General features: G+C 32.4%; 1 protein-coding gene and 2 pseudogenes across 1 annotated transcript; all 3 read right to left on the bottom strand.

The window, feature by feature from the left end:
- Positions 1–2,837: 2,837 nt before the first annotated feature.
- LOC114739219 (cysteine-rich receptor-like protein kinase 10) lies at positions 2,838–6,015 on the bottom strand (annotated as a pseudogene).
- A 3,140-nt stretch (positions 6,016–9,155) lies between these two features.
- On the bottom strand, positions 9,156–12,412 carry LOC114739218 (cysteine-rich receptor-like protein kinase 10). The gene is made up of 6 exons (XM_028927268.1): positions 11,623–12,412; positions 10,572–10,693; positions 10,285–10,495; positions 9,872–10,109; positions 9,591–9,729; positions 9,156–9,479 (listed from the first exon to the last, which is right to left on the bottom strand). The coding sequence occupies exons 1-6, from the start codon at positions 12,410–12,412 to the stop codon at positions 9,156–9,158; spliced, it is 1,824 nt and encodes a 607-aa protein (XP_028783101.1).
- A 9,905-nt stretch (positions 12,413–22,317) lies between these two features.
- Positions 22,318–25,495, bottom strand: LOC114739217 (cysteine-rich receptor-like protein kinase 10; annotated as a pseudogene).
- Between the last annotated feature and the right edge of the window lie 536 nt (positions 25,496–26,031).

Raw genomic sequence — 26,031 nt, 5'->3', positions numbered from 1 at the left:
ATTCAAGAGTACACAATACATTATACATGGCCTCTATTTATAGGCACAGCTTTACATCTTTGATAGAATCTCCAGATCACATGATAATATGAGATAATTGTGGGATATAAAGATAATGGGAGATCTTAGAGATTATAGGAGATATAGGAGATAAAGGGAGATATATGGACATCCACAAAGATATTATTATATTCATAACAAAGGTAACGTTGTAAATTCAGTGAAAAATTAAAATTTTTGAGATTTTATTATGACTAATTTAGAATTTCTTAATTTCAAGTGACTTTTTGAGATTTTTGAAATTCAACTGTCATTTTCTTTTTGGAATTTTCAAGATTGGAAAAATTAACTTTTCATAATATGAAAATTTTAACTTAACATGATGATTTTTGATATGATAAACATCATCTAATAATTTTCTTTTTGAAATAAAATAATACTTTGTAATAAATAATATTTTAGGCATAAAAAATCTTTCTCGCCGTACGAATTGAAATTATGCATTAAATTAATGAGGCTGACGATGGCTAAAAGAATAATTAAGCTGAGTGGATTCACCCCTTTCCTTTCAATGACTTCATTTTATTTGGTAATAGTAATAAAGATAGCAACGAATGGAAAAAAAATGAATGCCAACTTGTGGTAGAAGAGAAGGTTCCATCAGAACAATTATTTATTTCTATTTCAAGATACTTCATCTCTTTTTTTCAAATTCTTTTTTATTTTGAAAAAAAAAACAGAAAAGGAGAAGGTATGGGGATAAGTGACAAAAAGATATTGGAACATAACTTTGAAAGATATGATGGAAGCGGGAGTTCATTTTGGCCATGATATTAGGAAATGAAATCCTAGAATGGCACCTTATATATCTGCAAAGTGTAAAGGTATTTATATTACAAATTTTATTAAAACTACTCGTTTTTATTAAAAACTTGTGATTTAGTTTTTGATACAGCAAGCAGTGGAAAAAAATTCTTAGTTGTTGATACAAGTCATGCTAATAACGTATAATAAATGACGTCGGCAAAAAAAAAAAATTGCAGTAAATGAAGCCCATGTTGCTATTCATTGGTGGAAGTAAATATGTACCCGTAAGAACATAATCTGAAGAGTTTTGGGACCCGATAAATTGCTCGAGAGAACTTAATTGGAGGAATAAGGCTTCGACGAGAGGTGAGGAGACAAAAAGGGAAATTCATAACAATGTTAAATTCTTAATATGAGAGTTATTTAATTAATTTAGATATACTAAAAAATAAATAAATAACTTAATTTTAACAAATTTGAAACAATCTTCCTGAAATACTCAATATTAGATTATATATCATTTTATAGGTTAAATAAATTAATTATAAAAATCGATAAATATAAAAGATGAAGTATATTATTAAGGCCTTAGATTTAGAATTAAAATCAAGTTTCTAACTAGCTCTAACATCTAAGACAGAAAGAGTATTTGATTATTTATGAGAATATAATATAAATTAATTAGTACTGTTACCTAAACAATTTTTAGAATTACTACAAGGAAGGGAAACCGAACTCATAAGCCATCCACGATCATGGGCTCCTGCAACTATGCCATAATCCCAAGCCCATGTGTGGAAGTCCTTTTTCTTTTTAGGAAGTGGAATTCATAATTTTTACTTTGGCGGCCATATTACAATCCATGACGCCCATGGCCTGTGAGTTCATCGATCGATAGGAACCACACCCTCTTGAAAGGGGTTTGATTCCCATCACAGCGCTTGGAAAAACATCTTAAATTTAGGAGTATTTAAGCTAATGCATGAAGATATAATGTGGGTTTGTCCTCCCTAATATTGGTATTAGTTAGGAGGAGGTGGATCAGGCATTCTACACTTAACTTGGGTTGAGTCCAAATTCCTGCCAAAAACTTTTTTACAAAAAATGGATTACTATCTATGACTGACAGGCTTGGGTTATATCTGATTATCCAGTTTTGATTGGTTTTGGGCTTTCGCCCATATTTTAAGTTGTCACCAAGGGCAGACCTAGCCCATGAACCAATATACGTGAACATGGCGTGAAAGAAAACAAATCATTTCATTGTCTATGGACCAAATAGACCATTCTCAGCTTCAGCCCATAAAAAACTGTTGTCAGCAGGTACACACGAGAAAATAACCCATTCTCTTGTATCAAAAAAAAAGAAAAACGCATTCTCAATACCATATAATAATATGAATATTTTGAAATATTCCTGTTTTTTCATATACCAAATATATGAGCTAAACAATGGGATTTATTTTCTAAATATAAGAACTCAATATACCTCGTTTCTCAAATTTATTATTCTTTCTTCCAAATATCTCTATTCCTTGTACATAGTAAGGGGAATTTCATTAAATAGTAATTACTCTTGCATATGAGTAGGGAGGTATTAGAGGTAAACTAACACATAATTATTACAAATAACTCAACTAATTTTCTTAATATTCAAAAATTAGTTATTTAGATGTTATATTAAGAATTGAACGTAACTTTTCATTGTCAATGCCAAGGTATATCATCCGAAGGGATCTTTCTTAGGTAGGCAAATAACAGCCAATGCTACGTTACGTAAAGTGTAAGTGTTGAATATATATCATACAGTTAAGAGATTTGTGATTCAATGGTACCCCACACATCTGAAAAAAGAGGTTGTGAGATCAAACTCCCAAGTGGCATAGGAGAAGTGGGTGGGTGGGTGGGTGGGGGTTACCCTTGCCTTCGGATAGGGTAGTCAAACACACACACACACACACATCAAATTCTAATATAACTCTTCATACACGCTTAGAGAAACCTTTACATTGCCACAAGGAAGAAAATCATCAAGATTGAACACTGGAGAGCATTATATGATTCACAGAGGAAGTTGTCATCAATGATGGATCAATCTGAACTAATTTACCCATAGAAGATGCTGGTTGTTTTGGTTGTGGAAGAGACATTGATTCACTTCCTAACAGAACCATAATATCTGACATGGTAGGTCTGTCTTCTGAGTCTTCTTGTACACATAACAGTCTTATGTGCATGCACCTTAAAATTTCTGAAGAAAGACATGCTTCCATTAAATGGGGATCCACAAATTCCATTTCTTTCCCTTCATTCCATAGCCTCCATGCCTGCACTATTCAAACTTGATTACTTTTCCTGAAAGTTTATGGGTTGATTTAAGAGAAAAAGTAGTATATCAAGTGATTGACAATACATACATATGCTAGAAGGGTAGAGGCAAGTTCAGTTGCATAAAAGCCACTGCTTCTCTTTCCACTGATGATCTCAAGCACGATGACACCGAAGCTGAAGATATCAGATTTCACTGAGAACAGTCCTCCCATTGCATATTCTGGAGTCATGTATCCACTATTTTATATATCAAAATTAGACTTTTTATCATAAACAAAATAAAACAGAACAAGATCAAAGACACTTCATATAACTTGGCCCAAAATATTCCTTTCGACTTTAAACATCCTCTGCCATTTTCTCTAACTTAAATAAAACTAAACAAATGATTGTTTCTCTTAAAGTTATTGTTCACATTGAACAAAATATTAGCTTAAACTAGTAAATAATCTTAAAAGGTTATGAAATTCTTCAACTTATTAGTAAACCATTCTTTCAACAATAGAATTAGTCATTGATTTAAGCATTCACTCAATGATAAGTGACCAAATAAACTAAAGAGGAACTTATTATAGGGACTAAAACTAAAATTTAATTATAGAAGTTTAGGAAGAGATAACTTACTATGTCTCCACAACTCTTTTGATATTAGCTGTACTTTGATTTTCACAAAAAATTCTTACCATAGCAAAATCAGATATCTTTGCAACCATATCATGGTCAAGCAATACATTGTTTGGTTTCAAATCTCTAGGGATGATTCTAAGTCTCGACTTTTCATGAAGATAAAGTAATCCTCTGCTATGCCCATGAGAGTGCCAAAGCATGTACTCCAATCAAGCTGTGAACGTTTTTCTGAATCTAAAGGAATAAAAACACCAAAACCTGCAATCAGTGACCTATGTGTATATATAAACCTTACTTCAAAAAATGGGAGAAAAGTCAGCAAACCGAAGATAGATTTGTCAAGGCTTTTGATTGGACATGTATTCATATATGAGAAACTTCTCTTCTCCTTCCAAGCCACATCCCAACAGCTTCACCAGATTCTTATGCTGAAGTTTTGCAATCAGAATGACCGCATTTTTTAATTCTTCTGTGCCTTGCCAAGACTTCCTTGATAACCTTTTGACTGCTACTTCACTTCCATCCGGAAGAACACCCTGAAGTTCCCAAAAATCAAACCATAAATTGCATAATTGCGTGCTTAGTGAGGCTGAAATGAAATTCAGAGACTATCTTACCTTGTACACAGAACCAAAACCTCCTTGTCCTAACTTGTTTGAATCAGAAAAGTCATCGGTGGCCAACTTAATTGTTGCGAAACTCGTAAACTCAAGTTCTTCAGAGCTAATTAATTCTCCATCTTGTGTGATTAGTTACACTATTGGGGGTCACCAATTGTTGCAGTAGCATGTTTTCGCTTTTTTCATCATCTAATTCATTTTGTTTTCAAAGAAAAAGAAAATTGAAAAATTAAAGAACTGAGGTTGGTAATTCTCGCACTACTTCGTTAACATAGTCAACAGACGAAAAATTATAGAAAAGATTCACCTGTGTCTTCCCTTTGTTTTCTATGGAAATAGGCAATACAGAAACCAGTAAGAACTGCTAAAGCCGCCTTGACCAAGCTTATTTGAATCAGAAAAGTTTTTGGTAGCAACACAAAGACTTTCAAGATCAAAGTAAGGCAAATCCTCAGATATCTTATCATTTCTTCCACGAAAATCTTGGTGACTTTGGAACACTGTTTCACCTCTCTGTCCAAAGGCATGAAGATCCATCACATGACTGTCTTTTCCTCCCTTACCTAAGCATAAGAACCCAAGCAGTTAAACAGAACAGAGAGAAAAATTCAGAAACATGAATTGACCTTATATCAGCCTATAATCTTGCATACTTTTCTGAGTTCTCTTCTTCATCCTAAGGAAGTAAACGCTGAAACTTGAAATCGCTATTGCCAAGCCAATCGCTGCTATAATTCCTGTAATCATCCCTGCCTTGTCTGTTGTACCTACATAAAGGATCATTTAAATCATCAAACTCAAACAGTTTAAGACTTATAACTTGATGCAATATTATCGATCACAGTTACCGGCAACTGAAACGCTTACTTTTTCCCCTTGTTGTAAACGAACCATTTGGATCAGGTTCACCATTATAAAATGCGTATAATTCAAATCTCAAGTAGCAGCTACGACTTAGAACTCTAGCTCCGATTGAGGAATAACAACAAATAGGTAGAAAACTTATCGCACTTTTCAGGCATGTACCACAATCACTAGCTGATAAATCTCCGGTGCATTGAACTAAGCCATATACTGTTTTCTCTTCAAAGGTTGCCTCTCCAATAGCATACAAGTATGAAGAAGCATTGAAAGATACCTTCTCTGCAAGACTATACAATAACCCATTAAACCCAGACTCAAACTTCTTGGGTTCTGAAATATTCTGTTGATTATCAAACCCCAATTTTCCTGTGACATCCACTTTGCCGAGGAAGTTCTTGCTGGAATATCGTAGTTGGCACTGCTCTTCCCAAACAACTGCTTCTTCTGCTTGGGGACAAAGTTTAAGAATGTCTTGTGTTGCCGTGGCAATGCAATCTTGGCATGTTTGATTTGAAACATAGTCGAGGCACATGAAGAGGGTATAAACTCTGTCTGGGTTTTCTCCATGAGAGACATTGTAAGATTTAGAGATTGAAGCCCTGGAAGATAGAGAACAAAGGGTGTAGCTAAGGTTGTTCTGAAAGGATCTTCCTTTGATGTAGTTACTGCTCGTTGAACAATTTTTATATGGTGGGTCAGCGAAGGAAACGCCTGAGAGGAAAGAAATAGTGCAGAGAAGAAGGAATAGCTTTGGAGAATCAACCATTTCTGCTAGTGAGTACAAATCAAAAGCACAAGAAAATATGTTGAATAATATGATTAACTGATATGGAAATATGAATTAGGCAGTTTTTAAGTTGGAACTTCGCATCATCGACAAAAGTGGGAATGATTCAAACTGGAAGCGGATGTACCGTTTACCAGAGTTGAATTGGCTTATTTAGTTTTATTATTAATTTGAATTTTAAAAGCGAAGAATTAAGCTCTTCAGAGGAGAAATTAGTTGTTTTGTTGACTAGGACCATAACCTCCAATCATAGCTCTAGTATAAACAAATGACATCCCTTGTTCCTTGATAAGCAACTTGTAAATTTATGACAGAAAACGCCTATTGTTTCAATACTAAGTTTGTCAGAACACGTGGGAAGCAAGTTGGCATTAATCAAGAAAATGCATTATGTATCAGTTATAATATTAATAACAATATATATATTTTATTAGTTTATTATTTTTGATATATCATCCACGCATTGTTTTCAGTTTTCAGCTTTTGCCGTGGCTATAATAAGCCATAAAAAGACGAGTTTCGTAGCATCTTTAACAGATTATTTTATTCTGATATATGGTCTGTATGAGTTTCTTGCTCGCCAAGAAGCATCGTCAGATCCATAGGAACAAAGAATGCAGAAGAAAAGGATGACTTGGAATCAAGAGATTAGATCAATTTTATGAAAATGGTACCTTTGTTTTTAAGTGTTTGGTTGCTTTTTGGATTCTATCCTTCAAACTTGTGCCTTTCTATTCCAGTCAAAGTTATCTAGCAAATAATTAAATGAAGAATTAACATTTACAAATTGATATGTAATTTTAAATGCAATCATTATCAATAGCATAGGAAAAACTATCAATACTAATTATCTTTCTTAAAAATGATGCAAGGAAAAATTACCTCTAATCAAACTCAACAAAAACAGACATAAGAGATACTTTTTATTGATATCAATTTAATATTTGATTTAAAATATCCTCACCCACATTTAGATTTGGTGGTTAATTAAATTATAGTCCCGTGTGATGCACGAAATGAGTTATTTATGATAATTACTATTTTAAATGGGATTAATTTATATATTATTTACATTGTCGAATAATTTTTTTCCCAGAGTATCTTATTTATTGTTTATTGTGTCGTGTTATATTATTAATATTGAACTTAGGCAGTGAAGAGGAGAAAAATAGAGAGTTTATTGATTAATAAATAGAATGGACAACTATCTGGGCCAAAAGTACCAACCATATAGCCAAGAATACAACAATGAAATTAAGATACAAATGCTTTGTGCCAAAAAAGTACGTACAAGATTTTATCAAATCTGGCCCAACTTACAGGCCTAACTGACTATCATTCCCTATGATTGAAGTTTTGATAGGTCAGGAATTATTTCTGCTTGAGTGTACTGCCACAATACAGCTTCAAATCACATTAATCATATTTAGATCTTGAATTTGTTAAGGGATGTATCTTGATTTATAATACTCTCCCCGGTCCCTTAATTATATAACCTCCTTTAAAAGAATGGGAAAATTAATTTATTTATTTTTATAATTTTGATTCAATTATAATTTAATCCCTAAATTTTAATTATGGTAAAAAAAAACAAATATCTTTTATATTTTTTAATAAAAGAATGAAGATTATAAAATTTGGATCGAAGGAAGTCAATAATGAAAATGATTTTTGAAAACAGAATATAGTTATCCTTACTTAATAAAAATATGAGAGTAAAAAAAATGCACCAAGTCAAAATATAACCCCAAACAAGATTTGGGTCAAGTAAACTTGACGATTGATTACCCTAAATACTAGATAATAATCAATTCTCAAAGCACCTTTAAAAACCACTTGATGCGGGAATTAAATTAAGTTGATAAAACCCGTTTTCCTAAACAAAGACACTCAAATACAATACATTTTAATCATAAAATCTAACATAAAACAATCTCAATGATTGTAAAAGGAAATATATATATAATTCAAATCTCAGGTTATACAATTCAATTCAAATACAAATATCCAACTAACAGAAATTATAACATATAATTTTCAAACTCAAACTACTCTTTCAGGTTCAAGAAGTATAATAGGACTAGCCTCTCATGGCTCTCTAGAAGCATCCACAACACGGTTGAATTACAAGGAACCCGTGAGAGACAAGTTGAAGGACTGGGTATGAGAGGCTCTACAGGAGAGAAATGAGACGGGGGTTGCCACTAACGAAGAATAGGAGTCGATGGTGGCGGTGGTGAGGATTAAAGAATAGGAGTAGATAATGGTGGGTTGAATTAAGAGTGAAGTCGTGTTCTGGGCTTCCAGGAAAAGGACGATGAATTGTGTTTGTTGAAGAATTGGTGGCGGCGTCAAATTGGAGGGCTTGCTCTCTCCCTGTGTACGATGGATTCATCAACTCATCCCTCCACTTTCCTATTCCAAAACGGTGTGCTTGGGTTTTCTCCTTCTTCTTTTTTAACTTTTTTTTTCCTTATTTTATTTCCAACTTTTCAATTCTTTCCTTTTTCTTCTTAGACCTACAAAATAAATTGAGATAATATAATATCATAAAGCCCCAAAATCAATCATTTGGGTAAAACTTCCTTTTTATTAACTTTATTTTAATGCAATCAATATTTAATTCAAAATAATCATAGTCAATGCAAATTATCCCATTTTAATTGATAAAAATCCCCAAAAAGATATAAAATGATATGATAAAATGTGGATTTATCACTCCCCAAATAAGATTTAATGTAATTAATAATAATGATTTGATCGGTAATACACAAACTTGTGGTTTCAAATCACACTGTCTATTATAAGACTCTTTCCTCCGAATTTGCTTTTCGTCAAAGTTCCCCGACACATTCAGATTCTTCTAAATTAGTTAATCGCTCTTTTTATCATATCTTAATGACTAAAATGGCTGCAAAATAATACTATATATTCAAAAAAAAAAAAAGTAAATGATACAATAACTTCTTTCCAAACTCAAGCTGTACAACCCACATCAACAGGGCTATAAATGAACTTCATTTCATCGAGGAATAACTTAATGAACAAAACCAACAAAAGTTGATACGTCTCACGACATATGTAAACGCATATAACACATAGAAAAGATGAAGTTCATTTCATCGAGGCAAGAACTGAGACGAGTCATTTGAAACAGCTGACTTGGAAGTTGAACTCTGGAGAGTTTGATCCAAACTCAATTCTGCGACTATAGTTGGATTGGAATGCATGAAGAATGCAGGTTCTCTTGGAGATGGTAAGTCAACGGAAAGATTGCTGAGATATGAAACAATCTGAGCCATTGTTGGCCTATCTTCTGGATTTTGTTGAACGCACAATAGCCCAATTTGCACACATTTTGTTGCTTCAGTTTGAGAACATGATTCCATCAGAAAAGGGTCCAATATTTGTAATGATTTTCCCTCATTCCACTGCTTCCAGACCTTGTCAAATAATTACACAATCAAATTCACCTTCGCATCTTAATCTTCATCAAATAGATATGACAACATGATTACAGAAAGGGGAATGATTAGCACAGATTTAATACTTACATTTGTTAAGAGGTATGATTCATAGGATCTGGCATTTCTCTTCCCACTAAGCACTTCTAAAACTATGACTCCAAAACTAAATACATCCGACTTTTCAGAAAATTGTCCATGTATTAAATATTCAGGAGCCATATAACCACTACAAAATTTAACCCAAAAAAAAAAAGACAAAATAGTACGTATCAAGCAATGTTCACATAGGAATAGATACAATCTCTTTTGTTTCTCATGCAATTGATGAACTAAGATAACCAATTAAAAAGGAGGACATCAATGCTTACTGTGTTCCGACAATTCTATTTGTGTTTCCTTGGTCTTCATCTATAGAAATCATTCTTGCCATACCAAAATCTAATATTTTTGCATTCATCTTATTATCTAGTAAAACATTGCTTGGTTTGAGGTCACGATGGATGACTTTAAGGCGTGAATGTTCATGTAGATAACAAAGTCCTTGTGCTATTCCCCCAATGATCTTGAACCGCTCAAACCAATTGAATAATCTTTGCTTGTCCGAATCTATATAATTAAGCGAGTAAAATGAAGAAATACAGAAGAATCTATATAATTAGGTGAAATAATTACGAAAGTAAGTACTGGTAACAAACTAGCTGGGAAAAATTGCATATGAAAGGATGTATGGGTAGAAGTTGAACCATATATAATATGAGGAAATAAGGTTAGAAGTTTGTACCAAATAAGAAGAAATCAATGCTTTTGTTAGGTACGTATTCATAAATAAGAATTTTTTCTTGTTTTTCCAAGCAAAATCCCAATAACGTCACCAAATTTCTATGCTGGAGCTTGGCTATAAGCAAAATTTCATTCTTGAATTCTAATGTTCCTTGCATTGAACTTCTAGAGAGTCTCTTGACAGCAACTTCTCGTCCATCAGGAAGAGTGCCCTAAAAACAAAATTGAATTATTATGATTAGGAATATGATATATAATTAGTTATTGGCAGTTAGTTTAGTATATCACCTTGTAAACTTCTCCAAATCCTCCTTTTCCTATTTTGTTCTCTTCAGAAAACTTATTTGTTGCAGCTTCAATTGTAGCTAAGCTAAATTGCAAGGACCTCAGATTAAAACCTTCTTCTCCAACTACACCACAGTATATGTGAATACTAATTTAATAAGCATGCTATGGTAAGATATAAACATTCTCAAGTTTAACAGTGAACAAACAATAGATTACAGTTTTCTTTGAGAATGGATTGGCTTCTCTTCCTTGTTTTTCTCCTCAGTAAATAGCAACCCACCAAACAAGAAAGTACAACTGAAATGCTAACGGGGACAATAATTTTGATAACAGTCTTTGATCCAGTGCTATCACTTCCTCCTGGTTATATATGTAACACCAAACAATCAGGTCACTTGTGTCATTGAGAGCTCAAGATGTACATTTAGGGCCAAATTAAAATCAAATGCTTAAGTAAGGAGTCATTTGGGTTGGTTTATTTAGACTTTGTTTGGATTCACGATTGGAAGGGTAATAAGTAGCTTTTGAAAGGCATAAGCACTCTTGATATTTTTTTCAACTATTTGGATGTATGGGCCAAAAGCTGCTTTTATAAAGATGATTGCAAGAGCACCTAAAACCTACTTAATACTTATGAGTCATGCAAAAACAGCCTTTTGAAATCAAAAGTCATTTTTGTCCTTTTGTCTATGTCGTCCTTACGTTTCTATTCGCACATTCGGATATTCCTGATGCTTCTCAACTCATTTTTAATTAGTTATTTTTAATGCTCTCTTGAATGAAAATAATTTTACCATAGATTGTAAAAAGTATATCATCCAATTTTGATGTAGACATTTTTGCTCTTCTATTTAATTTTTAATATTATTTTTTTTCGTATTTATATAAATAGTGCAGAGTGTATCATCTAATTGATTATGTGATATTATTTAGTTCAAAAGTTTTCACATTACTATAACTTTTACTGCATAAAATATTATTTAAAAAATCATATATTGTTTTTTAAATGCAAAAAAAATTATAAACTAAGTAAAACGGACTGGGCAAGTACCTTGGGGCGGCGGCGTCACGGGGCTGGATGGCGGAGGAGATGGCTGGGCTGAAACAGCCGTGTAATCATAGAAGAGGTAGCTCTCATATCTAATATAGCAGCTCGGATGGAGAACCCTACCACCATTCTTTCCTTCACAGCATAGTTGGATTCGTTGGGAAACATCCTGTAAGCAGGACCTGCAATAATCCTCAGGCAGATCTGGACTGCACTGAGCAAAAGCATACACTTTCCTATATTCGCCGGTACTATCATTTGCTGCTGCAAACTTACGATGAGAATCCCCGATTGGTGCTTGGTTCTTTACTTTGTCCAATAGTACCTGTACGTAGTTATCCGTAAGTGTCGTTGAACTTGCCAGGTTCCACAGAGGGCATATCACATCAGAGACGTTGTATATTCCATATATTGAACGATATGAGTATAGAAACGTGCAGTCGTCATAGTATCCAACTGCATCCTTCTGATTTGGACAAAGTCGTGGGAGAAGGATTGTGGCGTTGAGGAGGCAACTGCGGCAAGAATCTGGTTTCACATCGCCTCTGCAGAATCCAAATGCGTGAACGGTGTCAGGGTTTTGGCCGTAAGAGGAATTGATGAAGCCGTATTCAATGTTTGTGTTGTCGGAAGTGAAACCAGAAAGAAGGGTCTTGAGGTTGGCCAGGTAGTCACTTTTGTCTGTGTCGTTACCTCCTCCTAGGTAACAATAGAACGCTCGGAAATCAGGCTGGGCTGTGAGATTAAGAAGGCGAGAAACGAAAACGAGCAGACCGAAGTAAAGCAAAGGCATCGTGTTGAAGGAATGACAGAAGAATCGAAGCATTTTGGGTTGTTTTAACGGATGATTGAGGAGTCGGGCGTGCTTCTGAAGTTTGAAAAGTCAACTTCTTAAAGTCGAGCCATTCATTCATTGAAGAAAAACGGGACCAGACGTACGCGTCATTTCTTAATGGCAGAGAGGGCTGATAACCGTATATTTGGGGGCAAGGCCGCGATGCATGCCACTTGAAATGTTTCAATCTCTCATCTCAAATGTCTTTTTCTTTTCTTTCTTTCTTTTTTTTTTTTTAGCTCTTCGTTAGATTCTAAATAAAATAAATGACATTTTGACATCTTATGGATAAAAATGACACGGTTTTGAATTTTTTTTACAATTTTTTTAAAAAAATGTTCTAAAATTGTGCGTTATTTATTTATTAAAAATCATAAAAAAATTTATAACTGTACTATTTTTTGTTTATAAGATATTAAAATATTACTGATTTTATGTAGAATCTAATAATAATTAGGGGGAACCATTTGGAAAGTTTGGGCATTAGAAGCTCCATACCCATATTTGGGGCTATTTTACGTTCGCACAATCAGTGAAGGCAAAACAAAATGATCAGCCATGATTTAACTGAGTAGCGAACATTAATAATTTCAAGTTTGAATAGTCAAATTCTTGATTAAGTGGAGCTGGTGGGGGACCAAAAAAAAAAAAAAAACACAGCCCTCATGCTTTTCCTAGATGTTTCCTTGATTGAGACGCATGCGGTTGCAGACATTCAGACAGACGCAACTAGACATATGATCAAGTAAACCGTGAATCTATATCCGTAGATCAAAAGTGAGTCAGCAGTATGAACGATTGAATATAATATGAAATGACAAAAAATTCAACCTCCTCCTTATTATATGATACAAATTGACTTAATAGTCATTTTCCACCAACAGAAATTTGAGGAAGTTTCCGATCGCAAGACTCGGACCATTCTCTCGTTGAGAATCACACATGAATCTTTTTGGTAATAAATCACGCATAATTTTTTTTTAAATGATACTATATTGGAATCATATTTTGCCTCTGAAGTCAAATTGATTCCATCTGATCATTTTATTTTGTTACCTAGAGTAAACTGGGCTATGTTTTTTACAAAGCTTGATTCAACTATGAATGACTTTTTATTTCAGAAAGTCACACAAGCCCCCACCTTATATTTTCATAGGGAAAATTTTTAAAAAATGATAGTCAAATTTTCATAATTTTAAAAGATCACATGAATTTGCAAAATTTCAAATAATTAATCATAATGACTAAATTAAAATTGTAAAATGTTGATGAATTTATAATGTTACTTTTTAATTTTTTTTAAAAACTCTTAAGTCATCATCGCCGGCTGGCTACTAGCTAAAGCATTGGCACAGATTGCCGGTCAGCCAGCGAGGGTAATTTGTGTTTTTTTTTTAAATAAAATGTTGTTATGAATAAAGAAGAAATAGAGAAGAATCATACAAAGGAAGAGAGGATTGATAAGAGAGAGTCTTTCTCATTTCATTCAAGAGTACACAATACATTATATATGGCCTCTATTTATAGGCACAGCTTTACATCTTTGATAGAATCTCCAGATCACATGATAATATGAGATAATTGTGGGATATAAAGATAATGGGAGATCTTAGAGATTATAGGAGATATAGGAGATAAAGGGAGATATATGGACATCCACAAAGATATTATTATATTCATAACACTCCCCCTTGGATGTCCAATATATATGGATGTGCCTCGTTAAAAAACTTCAACTAGGAAAAACCCTATGGGATAAAAACCTAGTGAAAGAAAAAGAGTACATCATTCATTGATACACTATGCAATGCTGCCTCATTAAAAACCTTGCTAGGAAAACCCAGTGGGACAAAACTATAGACAAGGAAAAAAGAGTACAGCGTGTATCAACTCCCCCTCTTGACAACATTAGTTGACATCTTGGAGCCTGCAAAGTCTAATATAACGAACAACCCTTCCAAATATTGTAATTAGATAAAACGTCAAGTATGAATTTCATAATCTTCTAAACATTATGAGGCGGATAGTCCTTTTATAGTTTACCCACATGTAGATCATGCTGTGATCTCTTAACATGAGAATCAAACAGAAATACTTTATCTACATAGCCAGTAAAATTAGTTGTGGGTACTTTCAGATATCCACGGTATCCTTTAAATGAAAAATATTCTTAATTTCGCTCCATCGTCTTTATATTAGTGACAAACTATATCATGCTAACTAGCAAATGATATATTGAGTTATGTGTGGCTAGATAGATACATATGTGCTCTAGTGACACTAAAGCATGGTACTTCTGGACCAAGTATTTGTTCATTACCTTCTAGAGGTCTAAATCGAGCTTTAACCCATAGCTAAAGATCTTGTAACTACCGAAACACATAATGGATGTTACTTATCCGCATAATGGATGTAATTTATCCATATGTATTCTTCTTAAAACTTTTATTTCAAACTTTTTCTTTAAGTAATTTGCAGTTTTTGAAAACTCATCAGGAGTTGTGATACTATCATTATAAATAGTATCGATAACAGACTCATTTTGAATCTTTTCATAAACAGACAAATTGGAATAAGTTTACAACATTCCTTCAGTTGATATTAACCACATGTGTCTCATATAGAGACTTACTTCAATGATGTTCTTGAGAACATAATTGTATACTTCTAGAAACTTAAATCCTTCAAGAATTTTCATACATTATGATCCATATCTATTCATGTATTGGATCGTTTATATTTATACAAGAATTTGAATCCTTCTGGGATTCACATATAATTTCACTACATAGTGGGTCATTGTATTTCTAGACGCATATGAGATTTTATCAAACTGCCAGATTGACAATATACATAAAAATTTTAATTCACCACAAGATTCTCTTTCTCTTTTCTTGTACAAATACCCCTTACACTTCAGGTGTTTGGGTTAGAGATACACAAATCTCCTGTTATAATGTTGCGTCTTTTCTTTTATGTTGGTCAATCATTTTTCTATCTATATCTCATAACAGATTTATATATAAGATCCTCACTTGATCATGTGATATCATCAATCAAATTATTGTCGACAATTTTATTCCTTTGTCGGTCCCGTTTTCTTTTATGACATAATATATCGAGATCTCTTTATTGCTTTCAGACACTTAAACCTCTTCAGGGGTCAAAGAGTTATGTCTTAATCTCTTTTGCAATTCATGCCTCCTTAGTATGATCATCATTATCATTTGCTCCTTTTTTTTTTCTTTTGGAACCGGTCATAACATCATGCTTTTAGCATGTCTTCAAGAATAGGAGCATTTTTAGCCGGAATATAAGAATTAAAAATTCTCATTTAGGTCAGTAATTGCATCTGGCAGACATTAGTAATGTTTTACAAATGCAATACTTCATGAACTTCTAGTTCATACTACTATATTTGAGGATCTACATTTGATAATGAAAGTATATTTTATGTGTTCTCTTTTCCAGCTATACATTTTCTCCCCCTCATATTGGGAATATGCAATGTAGGTCTCCCAAATCCATAAATCTCTTTTAGAAACATTATTTTGTTTCATTTAGAGACAAACAAGAATAAGGAGGTTCTTATCCAACATTGATCCCAACTTACTTTTAATATCCACCTATGTCCATTATTACGATGGAATAATAAATATTGCATATTCTAAGATGAAAAATGTCTGACTCCTGACCAAAAGCCAAATATAATGGGAGAATTCACAATACATTGTTGGCTTGATGCATTTATGTGCAAAAATATATAAAATCAATCATCCCAACACTCAGTAGGAATTCTGTTATCATAAACTCTGATCTAGCTTCTTATAGAGGCTTTTACTAAGCATATAATTATCAGCAACGTGAGGAACAATCACTAGCAATCTCAACAAGAATCGTATTGATTTCATAATCAAGAACTTATATACTTAATGTAATTATCTGAACATATTTGCAAACTTCAGGTTGCAAGTTGATCATAAACGCCTGTGACCATTTTATAGATGCATCTTTCACTTATAGAGTATTACTTTGGTCTACATGGTGTCTAAATGGGCCCATATATAAATCTGATACATTATAAATCTGTACGGATCCGATTTTGAGCATAGCTAGTGATGTTCTCTATGAGAACAAACAACACATAAAAATTCTTGAATCACATATCATTTTAAAGAATCTTCTAGTTCTTTAATAAATGACAATGCACATTTTTTATGATATTTTGCATCATTATGATCCGGGATGATCTAACCGGTCATGCCAAACTATGAATGCATAAACTTCTGGTTTATTGTAAAATTATTCTCAATTATTGGTAAACTTCTTGTTACCATGTTATATTATTTATTTATTTTCCTTAATATTCCATAAGGAATATGTTATCAATTATAGATTTTATCTTCAGGATAATAAATAATGATATAACTCTTCTAGAGCATTAGTTTTTATCCTATACCCAAATGGTAGAAACCTGTGCACTCATGGAAGGTTGAGCGCTATTGGCTCTTCTGGAGCTTTTTTTAAAAGGAACATGAGATATAAGGAATGAAATTAATATCAATAATAACAAATTCCATCTAACATGATTCACACTTGTATTTCAATAATTTCAACAATCTCCCCCTCAAGTGTGAGTCATATAAATATATTTTTCTTATTTTTGTATTTCAAATACAATGAATAATATATAGTAAGCTAATAACATATCTTTAACTTGAAAATCTAAATACTTCCTGATTCATATATAATAATAGATTTAAATCTAATTGAGCTATCACTTTAAGACCCTTTAATAAGCAAATATTCTAATATAAATGTTTGTGGGTCATAATTTTTCATTATCAATTTCTTTTCTGCCCACAAAAATAATGGGGGGAACTACATTAGTTATTCAAGAACTATATCAATTTTGTTACTAGTTCTTCATGAACTATATCAACATTTTGCTATTAGTTCTTCTGGAACTATATCAATCTTTTGTTATTAGTCCTTCTGGAACTATATCAATTTTTTGATTACATATAGTTCTTAAAAAAAAAAAGAAGCTATATATAGTTCTTCAGGAACTAAAATATATTATTATTTCACTATATGATATACTTCACTTTTTGTTATACCCCCCTTTTTTTAAAAAAAAAATATGAAGCATATATTTTTTTTTGAACAAAATTTATATATTTTCTCGATATTTCGTTATTCAAAAACTTTATTTCCTTGTATATATTATGTAATGCTTCAAAACTTATTCATAAATTTATAAATTCAACAAAAAAAATCTATAAAGACTAAAAATCAAACTATATAGTTAGGAAGATTTGAATCATAAGCCTTCAGGGCTATTTATAAGCTATTAGTCTTCAAGACTCTATATAATGAATATTTATTTTAAAAATCATCTATGTCCCTTAATATTTGAACCATAAGCCTTCGGGGCTTTAAAAATATCATAAGTTATTATTTTCATATTATTCAATAATATGAGTGTAATGGCTACTGGCCATTTAGTAATAGGAAATTATAATATTAATGAATATCAAAATGAATGTCAAGAATATATGAGAATAAAATAAGAATAAAAATTAAATTTTAAATTAATTAAATGTAACATGAAATAAAGAGAAAAGGCTAACTCTTTTACCAACACATTCTTCATTATATAGTTATTAGTTTTCTGGGCTACATTATTTACAATTCTAATTGTCATAATTTTTTTTTTTATAAACAAACCATGTAATGATCCTTCTCATAATTAAAACTATATGGCTTCAGGCCATAAAATAAAAAAGATACATAGCATCTAGCTATTTAATTTCAAAATAAAAAAAATTAAAGATATATGATTTCTGATCATAAGATAAAAATTTGATGTTATATGGCTTCAGGCCAATTAATAAAATAACAAAATTAGATATTTATAACTTCTAGTCATAAGATAGAAAATCAAAATTATATGAATGCGAACCATTTAATAAGATAAAAGAAAATTTAAATATATATATATATATATAAATGGCTTCTGGCTATAAAATAGAAAATTCAACATGATATATATAAATAAAGAAAAATTATATATATATGGCTTATGGCCATAAAATAGAAAATACAAATTATATTACTTCTAGCCTTTTAATGAAATAAAAAAAATTCAAATATCTATGGCTTCTGGTCGTAAGATAGAAAATCAAATTTATATGGCAACTAGGCATTTAATAAGATAAAACAAAATTATATATATATGGCTTCTGGCCATAAAATAGAAAATTCAAATTACATGGCTTCTAGCCATTTAATAAGATAACAGTAATCAAATATATATGACTTCTAGCCATAAGATAGAAAATTTATACGTAAATACTTCTAGTTATTTAATAAGATAAAATTTCAAATACATATGACTTCAAGTCATTTAAAAAAAATAGAGAATTAACCCCATATATATATATATGGCTTCTAGCCATAAGATAAAAACTCAAAGTTGTATAGCTTCAGGCTATAATATAGAAAATCAAAATCATATGGCTTTTAGCCATTTAATTTGAAAAGAATGAAAAATCTGAGTTATATGGCTTCTGGCCATTTAGTTACAATAAGATGAAAACTTAAAATTATATGGCTTCTGACCATTTAACTTTAGATGGTAAATCTTTATGGATACTGCTAGTATCTATTGGAACTTCGGGTTCCATCGAAATAGTGATGTCAAGTCAATAAGAAATATAAGGGGAAAAAAAATCTCCAATCATAGCCATGGAACCCGATGTTTAAAACAACGGTAGATAATCCTTTTAATTCCATATAATGGCTTAGATTATCCTAGATAAATTGAATAGGAATACGAATACTCTGAAACACCATATATATGATACTCGAGGTATTTTTATTTGAACAGAGCAAATGATACTCTAGAAAAATAATAAAGATGATGCTCTAAAATTATGATGGGGTAGAAAAGTATATCATACGCACCTTGGTTAGAGCTTCGTGCTGATAACGTTTGATAAGAGAGAATCTTTCTCATTTCATTCAAGAGTACACAATACATTATACATGGCCTCTATTTATAGGCACAGCTTTACATCTTTGATAGAATCTCCAGATCACATGATAATATGAGATAATTGTGGGATATAAAGATAATGGGAGATCTTAGAGATTATAGGAGATATAGGAGATAAAGGGAGATATATGGACATCCACAAAGATATTATTATATTCATAACAAAGGTAACGTTGTAAATTCAGTGAAAAATTAAAATTTTTGAGATTTTATTATGACTAATTTAGAATTTCTTAATTTCAAGTGACTTTTTGAGATTTTTGAAATTCAACTGTCATTTTCTTTTTGGAATTTTCAAGATTGGAAAAATTAACTTTTCATAATATGAAAATTTTAACTTAACATGATGATTTTTGATATGATAAACATCATCTAATAATTTTCTTTTTGAAATAAAATAATACTTTGTAATAAATAATATTTTAGGCATAAAAAATCTTTCTCGCCGTACGAATTGAAATTATGCATTAAATTAATGAGGCTGACGATGGCTAAAAGAATAATTAAGCTGAGTGGATTCACCCCTTTCCTTTCAATGACTTCATTTTATTTGGTAATAGTAATAAAGATAGCAACGAATGGAAAAAAAATGAATGCCAACTTGTGGTAGAAGAGAAGGTTCCATCAGAACAATTATTTATTTCTATTTCAAGATACTTCATCTCTTTTTTTCAAATTCTTTTTTATTTTGAAAAAAAAAACAGAAAAGGAGAAGGTATGGGGATAAGTGACAAAAAGATATTGGAACATAACTTTGAAAGATATGATGGAAGCGGGAGTTCATTTTGGCCATGATATTAGGAAATGAAATCCTAGAATGGCACCTTATATATCTGCAAAGTGTAAAGGTATTTATATTACAAATTTTATTAAAACTACTCGTTTTTATTAAAAACTTGTGATTTAGTTTTTGATACAGCAAGCAGTGGAAAAAAATTCTTAGTTGTTGATACAAGTCATGCTAATAACGTATAATAAATGACGTCGGCAAAAAAAAAAAATTGCAGTAAATGAAGCCCATGTTGCTATTCATTGGTGGAAGTAAATATGTACCCGTAAGAACATAATCTGAAGAGTTTTGGGACCCGATAAATTGCTCGAGAGAACTTAATTGGAGGAATAAGGCTTCGACGAGAGGTGAGGAGACAAAAAGGGAAATTCATAACAATGTTAAATTCTTAATATGAGAGTTATTTAATTAATTTAGATATACTAAAAAATAAATAAATAACTTAATTTTAACAAATTTGAAACAATCTTCCTGAAATACTCAATATTAGATTATATATCATTTTATAGGTTAAATAAATTAATTATAAAAATCGATAAATATAAAAGATGAAGTATATTATTAAGGCCTTAGATTTAGAATTAAAATCAAGTTTCTAACTAGCTCTAACATCTAAGACAGAAAGAGTATTTGATTATTTATGAGAATATAATATAAATTAATTAGTACTGTTACCTAAACAATTTTTAGAATTACTACAAGGAAGGGAAACCGAACTCATAAGCCATCCACGATCATGGGCTCCTGCAACTATGCCATAATCCCAAGCCCATGTGTGGAAGTCCTTTTTCTTTTTAGGAAGTGGAATTCATAATTTTTACTTTGGCGGCCATATTACAATCCATGACGCCCATGGCCTGTGAGTTCATCGATCGATAGGAACCACACCCTCTTGAAAGGGGTTTGATTCCCATCACAGCGCTTGGAAAAACATCTTAAATTTAGGAGTATTTAAGCTAATGCATGAAGATATAATGTGGGTTTGTCCTCCCTAATATTGGTATTAGTTAGGAGGAGGTGGATCAGGCATTCTACACTTAACTTGGGTTGAGTCCAAATTCCTGCCAAAAACTTTTTTACAAAAAATGGATTACTATCTATGACTGACAGGCTTGGGTTATATCTGATTATCCAGTTTTGATTGGTTTTGGGCTTTCGCCCATATTTTAAGTTGTCACCAAGGGCAGACCTAGCCCATGAACCAATATACGTGAACATGGCGTGAAAGAAAACAAATCATTTCATTGTCTATGGACCAAATAGACCATTCTCAGCTTCAGCCCATAAAAAACTGTTGTCAGCAGGTACACACGAGAAAATAACCCATTCTCTTGTATCAAAAAAAAAGAAAAACGCATTCTCAATACCATATAATAATATGAATATTTTGAAATATTCCTGTTTTTTCATATACCAAATATATGAGCTAAACAATGGGATTTATTTTCTAAATATAAGAACTCAATATACCTCGTTTCTCAAATTTATTATTCTTTCTTCCAAATATCTCTATTCCTTGTACATAGTAAGGGGAATTTCATTAAATAGTAATTACTCTTGCATATGAGTAGGGAGGTATTAGAGGTAAACTAACACATAATTATTACAAATAACTCAACTAATTTTCTTAATATTCAAAAATTAGTTATTTAGATGTTATATTAAGAATTGAACGTAACTTTTCATTGTCAATGCCAAGGTATATCATCCGAAGGGATCTTTCTTAGGTAGGCAAATAACAGCCAATGCTACGTTACGTAAAGTGTAAGTGTTGAATATATATCATACAGTTAAGAGATTTGTGATTCAATGGTACCCCACACATCTGAAAAAAGAGGTTGTGAGATCAAACTCCCAAGTGGCATAGGAGAAGTGGGTGGGTGGGTGGGTGGGGGTTACCCTTGCCTTCGGATAGGGTAGTCAAACACACACACACACACACACATCAAATTCTAATATAACTCTTCATACACGCTTAGAGAAACCTTTACATTGCCACAAGGAAGAAAATCATCAAGATTGAACACTGGAGAGCATTATATGATTCACAGAGGAAGTTGTCATCAATGATGGATCAATCTGAACTAATTTACCCATAGAAGATGCTGGTTGTTTTGGTTGTGGAAGAGACATTGATTCACTTCCTAACAGAACCATAATATCTGACATGGTAGGTCTGTCTTCTGAGTCTTCTTGTACACATAACAGTCTTATGTGCATGCACCTTAAAATTTCTGAAGAAAGACATGCTTCCATTAAATGGGGATCCACAAATTCCATTTCTTTCCCTTCATTCCATAGCCTCCATGCCTGCACTATTCAAACTTGATTACTTTTCCTGAAAGTTTATGGGTTGATTTAAGAGAAAAAGTAGTATATCAAGTGATTGACAATACATACATATGCTAGAAGGGTAGAGGCAAGTTCAGTTGCATAAAAGCCACTGCTTCTCTTTCCACTGATGATCTCAAGCACGATGACACCGAAGCTGAAGATATCAGATTTCACTGAGAACAGTCCTCCCATTGCATATTCTGGAGTCATGTATCCACTATTTTATATATCAAAATTAGACTTTTTATCATAAACAAAATAAAACAGAACAAGATCAAAGACACTTCATATAACTTGGCCCAAAATATTCCTTTCGACTTTAAACATCCTCTGCCATTTTCTCTAACTTAAATAAAACTAAACAAATGATTGTTTCTCTTAAAGTTATTGTTCACATTGAACAAAATATTAGCTTAAACTAGTAAATAATCTTAAAAGGTTATGAAATTCTTCAACTTATTAGTAAACCATTCTTTCAACAATAGAATTAGTCATTGATTTAAGCATTCACTCAATGATAAGTGACCAAATAAACTAAAGAGGAACTTATTATAGGGACTAAAACTAAAATTTAATTATAGAAGTTTAGGAAGAGATAACTTACTATGTCTCCACAACTCTTTTGATATTAGCTGTACTTTGATTTTCACAAAAAATTCTTACCATAGCAAAATCAGATATCTTTGCAACCATATCATGGTCAAGCAATACATTGTTTGGTTTCAAATCTCTAGGGATGATTCTAAGTCTCGACTTTTCATGAAGATAAAGTAATCCTCTGCTATGCCCATGAGAGTGCCAAAGCATGTACTCCAATCAAGCTGTGAACGTTTTTCTGAATCTAAAGGAATAAAAACACCAAAACCTGCAATCAGTGACCTATGTGTATATATAAACCTTACTTCAAAAAATGGGAGAAAAGTCAGCAAACCGAAGATAGATTTGTCAAGGCTTTTGATTGGACATGTATTCATATATGAGAAACTTCTCTTCTCCTTCCAAGCCACATCCCAACAGCTTCACCAGATTCTTATGCTGAAGTTTTGCAATCAGAATGACCGCATTTTTTAATTCTTCTGTGCCTTGCCAAGACTTCCTTGATAACCTTTTGACTGCTACTTCACTTCCATCCGGAAGAACACCCTGAAGTTCCCAAAAATCAAACCATAAATTGCATAATTGCGTGCTTAGTGAGGCTGAAATGAAATTCAGAGACTATCTTACCTTGTACACAGAACCAAAACCTCCTTGTCCTAACTTGTTTGAATCAGAAAAGTCATCGGTGGCCAACTTAATTGTTGCGAAACTCGTAAACTCAAGTTCTTCAGAGCTAATTAATTCTCCATCTTGTGTGATTAGTTACACTATTGGGGGTCACCAATTGTTGCAGTAGCATGTTTTCGCTTTTTTCATCATCTAATTCATTTTGTTTTCAAAGAAAAAGAAAATTGAAAAATTAAAGAACTGAGGTTGGTAATTCTCGCACTACTTCGTTAACATAGTCAACAGACGAAAAATTATAGAAAAGATTCACCTGTGTCTTCCCTTTGTTTTCTATGGAAATAGGCAATACAGAAACCAGTAAGAACTGCTAAAGCCGCCTTGACCAAGCTTATTTGAATCAGAAAAGTTTTTGGTAGCAACACAAAGACTTTCAAGATCAAAGTAAGGCAAATCCTCAGATATCTTATCATTTCTTCCACGAAAATCTTGGTGACTTTGGAACACTGTTTCACCTCTCTGTCCAAAGGCATGAAGATCCATCACATGACTGTCTTTTCCTCCCTTACCTAAGCATAAGAACCCAAGCAGTTAAACAGAACAGAGAGAAAAATTCAGAAACATGAATTGACCTTATATCAGCCTATAATCTTGCATACTTTTCTGAGTTCTCTTCTTCATCCTAAGGAAGTAAACGCTGAAACTTGAAATCGCTATTGCCAAGCCAATCGCTGCTATAATTCCTGTAATCATCCCTGCCTTGTCTGTTGTACCTACATAAAGGATCATTTAAATCATCAAACTCAAACAGTTTAAGACTTATAACTTGATGCAATATTATCGATCACAGTTACCGGCAACTGAAACGCTTACTTTTTCCCCTTGTTGTAAACGAACCATTTGGATCAGGTTCACCATTATAAAATGCGTATAATTCAAATCTCAAGTAGCAGCTACGACTTAGAACTCTAGCTCCGATTGAGGAATAACAACAAATAGGTAGAAAACTTATCGCACTTTTCAGGCATGTACCACAATCACTAGCTGATAAATCTCCGGTGCATTGAACTAAGCCATATACTGTTTTCTCTTCAAAGGTTGCCTCTCCAATAGCATACAAGTATGAAGAAGCATTGAAAGATACCTTCTCTGCAAGACTATACAATAACCCATTAAACCCAGACTCAAACTTCTTGGGTTCTGAAATATTCTGTTGATTATCAAACCCCAATTTTCCTGTGACATCCACTTTGCCGAGGAAGTTCTTGCTGGAATATCGTAGTTGGCACTGCTCTTCCCAAACAACTGCTTCTTCTGCTTGGGGACAAAGTTTAAGAATGTCTTGTGTTGCCGTGGCAATGCAATCTTGGCATGTTTGATTTGAAACATAGTCGAGGCACATGAAGAGGGTATAAACTCTGTCTGGGTTTTCTCCATGAGAGACATTGTAAGATTTAGAGATTGAAGCCCTGGAAGATAGAGAACAAAGGGTGTAGCTAAGGTTGTTCTGAAAGGATCTTCCTTTGATGTAGTTACTGCTCGTTGAACAATTTTTATATGGTGGGTCAGCGAAGGAAACGCCTGAGAGGAAAGAAATAGTGCAGAGAAGAAGGAATAGCTTTGGAGAATCAACCATTTCTGCTAGTGAGTACAAATCAAAAGCACAAGAAAATATGTTGAATAATATGATTAACTGATATGGAAATATGAATTAGGCAGTTTTTAAGTTGGAACTTCGCATCATCGACAAAAGTGGGAATGATTCAAACTGGAAGCGGATGTACCGTTTACCAGAGTTGAATTGGCTTATTTAGTTTTATTATTAATTTGAATTTTAAAAGCGAAGAATTAAGCTCTTCAGAGGAGAAATTAGTTGTTTTGTTGACTAGGACCATAACCTCCAATCATAGCTCTAGTATAAACAAATGACATCCCTTGTTCCTTGATAAGCAACTTGTAAATTTATGACAGAAAACGCCTATTGTTTCAATACTAAGTTTGTCAGAACACGTGGGAAGCAAGTTGGCATTAATCAAGAAAATGCATTATGTATCAGTTATAATATTAATAACAATATATATATTTTATTAGTTTATTATTTTTGATATATCATCCACGCATTGTTTTCAGTTTTCAGCTTTTGCCGTGGCTATAATAAGCCATAAAAAGACG

The sequence above is a fragment of the Neltuma alba genome, unplaced genomic scaffold (assembly GCF_004799145.2).
Source record: "Neltuma alba isolate B1F8T4 unplaced genomic scaffold, ASM479914v2 tig00013806_pilon, whole genome shotgun sequence".
Lineage (NCBI taxonomy): Eukaryota > Viridiplantae > Streptophyta > Magnoliopsida > Fabales > Fabaceae > Neltuma > Neltuma alba.
The sequence above is the reverse complement of the archived record's forward strand: the minus strand, read 5'-3'. Positions and strand labels throughout refer to the sequence as shown.